The sequence below is a fragment of the Verticillium alfalfae genome, genomic scaffold (genome assembly GCF_000150825.1).
Source record: "Verticillium alfalfae VaMs.102 supercont1.13 genomic scaffold, whole genome shotgun sequence".
NCBI lineage: Eukaryota > Fungi > Ascomycota > Sordariomycetes > Glomerellales > Plectosphaerellaceae > Verticillium > Verticillium alfalfae.
The window spans coordinates 772394-777647 of NW_003315026.1; the positions used below are offsets into that span (position 1 = coordinate 772394).

General features: G+C 58.3%; 2 protein-coding genes across 2 annotated transcripts in view; one reads left to right on the top strand and one right to left on the bottom strand.

Moving 5' to 3' along the window:
• The window catches only part of VDBG_08854 (conserved hypothetical protein), a gene marked incomplete at both ends in the record, with an annotated part of 1837 nt that extends 272 nt beyond the window's left edge, over positions 1-1565 (top strand). Inside the window, one exon of the mRNA XM_003001012.1 lies at positions 75-1565. Within this exon, the coding sequence (XP_003001058.1) occupies positions 75-1565 (1491 nt within the window). The remainder of the gene's footprint in view (positions 1-74) is intronic.
• Positions 1566-3290: 1725 nt separating this feature from the next.
• Positions 3291-5254, bottom strand: VDBG_08855 (pH-response transcription factor pacC/RIM101; the record flags this gene model as incomplete). The annotated part of the gene is made up of 4 exons (XM_003001013.1): positions 3291-3834; positions 3896-4577; positions 4692-4980; positions 5051-5254. The coding sequence occupies 4 exons, from the start codon at positions 5252-5254 to the stop codon at positions 3291-3293; spliced, it is 1719 nt and encodes a 572-aa protein (XP_003001059.1).

Consider the following 5254-nt stretch of genomic DNA (forward strand, 5'->3'; position numbering starts at 1 on the left):
GCTGGCATACCCGGATCTTGCCGCTGGCGACGCCTATCGGGCCTGTGTTGTTGTCAGACGAGGTTCTGAATGAGGGTTTCGAGTACCACGAACAAGCACGGGCCAGTCTGCAAGGTCGTCAACTAGACCCTATTCCCCCTGTGCTCGATCATGGCTTGCTTTCCGCACTTTCCCATAGCCTGCATGAAGAATTCCCTGAGGACCACCACAGCCAGGTTGCACGGCTGGCCTCGGTGCGGTGTTTCCAGATTCTGTCGCTCAATCTCCTCTTGTGCGGCTGTCTCAAGAGCGCATACGAATTCTGCCAGCGCGGTCTCGATATCGCACCCAGAAACGAAGACCTGCTCGAGACCAAAGGGTACATAGAGGTCGTTGCTCGTCGTCGGTTGAAGAGGGAAGAGTTTGGCGTTGCCGATCTCCCCGACGGCGGACTTGTGCGGCGCGAGATTTACCCTTGGAATACGCACGAGCCAGATCGCTTTGCTCCCGAATCTCTGGAATTCCTTAACAAGGAGTTGGAGAAGTTTGCACCCAAGTGTGCCGTGCAGGTGTCTGAGTTACTCATCCTCCTCGAGGGCGCCAGTAACACGGACGGCTACGATATAATTCCAACATGCAACCAACTGGGTCTCTTCGCTATCGAAGATGTTGCGCCAGGCGAGGCGGTGCTCAAGGAGTACTCGCTCCTGACGGCCAACAACCGTCTGAAGGAGCCCGTCTGCGACGCCTGTGGCTCGGAGTTACCACCCCTTGGCAGTGAAGTACCAGCCGTCAGCTGTGACGAATGCTACGACACTGTTTTTTGCAGTCAGTACTGCCACGACCAAGCGCAGGAGATGTACCACCCGGCAGTGTGCGAAAAAGATGTAGATGCCATTGCCAAGGATAGTGACGCGAAGGAGGCTGGTGAGACGTTATACCTGCTCTTGTTGGCCCGCGTTCTCGCCATTTCGAATCATCAAGAGATCCACCCGCTCGACGCCAAACAGGTCAAGTACATCTGGGGCGACTTTATACCGACCGCCTCCAACGAACTCGACCTATCCCCGGGTGCCAACCCGCCTCCGGACTGGACTCTACCGTTCTCATTCAAATACAACATTGAGACGCCACTTCACATCCTTGAGAAGATGGACGTTGATATTTACCAAACACTCGCGCATCACGACATTTGGGTTCTCAACACGCTTTACAGCAAGTTCCGCGGCACCGCGTCCGCCCGCAAGAACCCGCGCGATGGCCGCCCCGATGTTGCTGCCGTTCACCCCTTCTGGTGTCTCGCCAACCACGATTGCAACCCCAACGTGACGTGGGAATGGGGAGGCCACATGGTCCTCTGGGCACGCGAGCAGCGCGTCGTCGGCGACAAGCCGCCTGGCATCAAGGCCGGAGAGGAAATCTTGAACCATTATTGCGACGTCACGTTGCCAGTGCAGCAGCGTCGCGAGTGGGCCGTCGGTAGCCTCGGCGGCTGGTGCATGTGCGAGCGATGCCGGATCGAGGCGACGCAAGATGATACGACGCAGAACGGACCAACACACAACGGCGATGCGATGGAGGAGTGATCACGGGTGTAGACGGTTTCCAGATGATAGGAGATGGACTTGGTTTTCGGGGTGTGGCTGGCTTGTTGGAGTCTTGTCTGATACCCCGGGATGTAGGGAGCGAATTTGGAGATTATCTATAGCGAAGGTAGCAACGAGAGCGACCATTTCGAGTTGCTCTCTTTTCTTTCTTCCTTTACCCCCCCCCCCCCGTTTTTTTTTCTTTGTTTCTCTGCTTCTGTCTGTTCAAACACCATCAAGACATGGTTCAATTTCCTGACGCACATGTGTTTTTATGTCTCCTACTATACACGAAGCGAGATTTATCAATGAGGACCCGTTGGGGGCCTGGGGTTGACCTTTTGGTCAGCTCCTCTAAACATCAACAATAAAGAACGTCTACTGGCTAAAAGGGGGACGCTCGTCTGGGCATTGATCTGCGTAGGGATGTTGGTGCTTGCCTGTTTGGCAGCCAGGCAGGCATCCATCCGACACGTTTGACATGAGTAGCAGCCGAATCTCTGGGCTTGTGAGCCATTGTACAGACGTCGGAGGTCCGCTGTTGCCGCTGTCGTCGGATCAACGTCTGACTTACACCGAATGGGGCATATCATTACTTTGGCTCGTTTAGGCCCGACATGCCGATTCGTGCCTACACTCCCGTTGCGTGCATTGGAGTCAGAGCCCATCAGAGCCAATAGCATTCTGGCCGTCGCGGACGGGGACATCCCCGCTCAATCTGTGTGGAGGAGACAAGCGGCCTGGGACATTGGTGCGGGAACAGGAAGGAAGTCCATGGTAGGCAGGGGCGGCGCGGGCGAAGGTGGGAGGTGGCCACTCGATGCTGGTACCGCCGAAGGCTTGTTCTGAACAGGTGGGCACCTCATGCCGGGCTGCATCGAAGACACGGACGCGCGGCGACGCGCTGGAGCTGGAGGACGCTCTGGGCGGAATCGTAGCAGCCTAGACAGGTGACATGGTCAGGTCGTGTGGTTGGACCTGGTGAAGCGGGGACGCAACGGACAGCGGACAGCACCGACCAAGAGAGATTGAACGTCGAGACGAAGAACGCTTGACGTACGACTTGAATGGTGGCCCGCTACCCAGCTCTGGCAAAGCCAGCTTGAATCATGCCGCAAGACTACGTCAACCCCCAGAGCAAGTGGCACTGCCGAAAAGGGATGATCCTCTCAGCATCTGGGACGGGGCATGGCGTTTGTGAACTAAACCACCGAGATCGAGGTACAAGACGCGAAAGTCTGTGGTGGCATTAACGCACATGGCAAGACAGAACGAACGCAAGTTGAGAGTGTGATGTTGAAGAGGAAACATGTATTTTTTCCGACCCTTGATGACAGATTCGCTACTTTTATATGTATATATCATCACGAGTAGCTCTGCCTGCGACAAGGCAGTCAATTTTGTAGTCATCAACTCGTTACGTGCCCTGCCTGAGATTCATCAAGGCCCGCGCCCCCCGAAACAAACAGCAAGAGAGGATACGCAATAGGCCCCCACGAAAGGAGGGGCGCTCATGTCAAGGTAAAAGTGCAAGGAAACCAGCCCCCAAAGAAGAAATCAACTCGTCGAAAAACAACGTGGCATCCCGCCCATGTCAAGTACGTACCACTAAAACACCGCGAACATTGCCAAACAATCCCAGCGCATGCGAAACCGCCACTCATGGTGGCATGGATAATGTACAGTTCCAGTTTTCACCGCCTCGCTCGGCCGACGTCAAAGACTCTAGTTGGACATGCGGAGGACAGGGTACAGAGGCGCCGCTGGTGCCGGGGACACGGCCGACGTGGGCACGGGTGTTGTCCTGCGCGAGTCGACATCCATGGCATCAGGGGAGCTTTCGCGGCCCTCGGACTTCTCGTCAAAGTCCTTGCGGGCAATGCGGTCGCGAATGTATTCGCGCAAAGCCTCAATAGTGCGCATATTCTCGAGCCACTGGTCGTACTTCTCCTCACGCTCGCGGGCGCCGTCGCTCATCTCCGACTCGGACGAGGGGGAGCCGACGGAGGGGGTTGGGGTGCTCTCAGACTTGATCTGGGTGGCAGTGGGGGTGTCGGAGCGACGACGAGCTTCCGGGGCAGGGTTGGCACGCTGAAGCATGCCGCCGCCGTAGTTGCGGCGCTCGTTGTTGTCAAAGTTGGTTCCCAGAGTCGAGGTGGTGGACTGGCCGGGGAAGACAGAGCTGACGGCGGGCAGGTTGGGGTACATGACAGACGAGGTGGTGCTGTGGCGAGATTGCGGAGACATGCCAGAGGACGAAGGCTTGAGACTGTCCCGAGGTGTAGGACATGTTGCTGGAAGGCGGGGTTACGGCGGGGGTTCCGGTGGACGAGATGGCGGTCAGGGGGGAGGCCATGTGAGCGGCCGAGGCAGCGGCGTAGCCGTCCTGGGAGACGGGGATGGCGCCGTGGCTGCCGCGATGGCCCATGCCGGGAGGCGAGGGGCTGTGGCGGTACTCGTAGGTGTTTTGGCCGTGGACATGGATGCCGTGGGTGGCCTGGTTGGCGTTCTCGTAGACGGTGCTCTGCATCTGCTCAAGGATCTGGTCGATCTGGACGAGGTCGTTCTTGGTGCGGGCGTTGGGCATGGGCGGCAGGTAGTACTGCTGGGCGAGAGGCCCGGGGCGCTGGGACCGGCGCTCACACCAACACCCAGGGTGCTGGGGATTCCCCCATGTGCCTCCGCAGCAGGCATTGGAGCCACCGTTCTGGACGCAGAGCGCCGTGAGGGCATTTAGAGACGACGACTGAGGCGTAAGACGATGGATCCATGTGGCGGCGCTTGGCGTTACCGAAGAAGTCATCGACCATGTCGTAGGCGCGCTTGCGAGTGTCGAAGCCGCCGGCCGCGGCGTGGTGGCCGAGGTACTCGGGGCCACGGGTAGGTGCGTAGTACAGTCCGAGAGAGTGAGACGGTGTCGGGGCGCCCCCGCCATAGTAGCTAGCATGCCCATGAGCCTGATGGGGGAAGGCGGCCGAGTTAGTCCGGATGTGGCCATTATGATCATAGTAGCTAGAAGAAGCTGAGAGGGAAACAAAATTAGCCCCTGACTGGGAGATGTATTGTCGCGCCCAGGGGAGGAGAGGAAGGTGGAATAGGGAGGGAGTAGCAGACTGGATCACGTACCTTTGCCGGCCTGGGCGCGATAGGCTCCGTTCATGCCAGCCTGATCCTGAGGCGAGCGGACGAGGACCGAGTCGTCGGCATGGGTCTTGACGTGCTTCTTCAGGTCCTGGGGACGCTTGAAGGACTTGCCGCAGAACTCACACTTGTGAGGCTTCAGGGGGACGTGGACACGGATGTGCGAGGTGATGTGATCACGCTTGACAGTGGTGGTGCGGCACGAGTTCCACTGGCACGTCAGGTTGAGGTTGTTGGTGCTCTTGCGGCCGACATGACGCTCACAGAGATGCTCCTGGCTTGGGTGTCAGCGGGCTGGGAATCTCATCATCTGGGGGGGGGAAAAGGGAGTGAGTGGTCCATACGTAGAGAGCCTCTGGCGTGACGAACTTGAGGTTGCACGAGTTCCACTTGCAGATGAGGTTATCATCGGAAGAAGAGCTGGCGGCGGCGGCCGAAGCAGCCGTCGACTGTGAAGTGTTGCTGTTGGCGCCGGTGGAGGGCGCGGGCGTGTTGGACTTGGACGAAGCGCTCCCGGAGGATTGCTGTTCTTCTGGTCTCGCCGACAT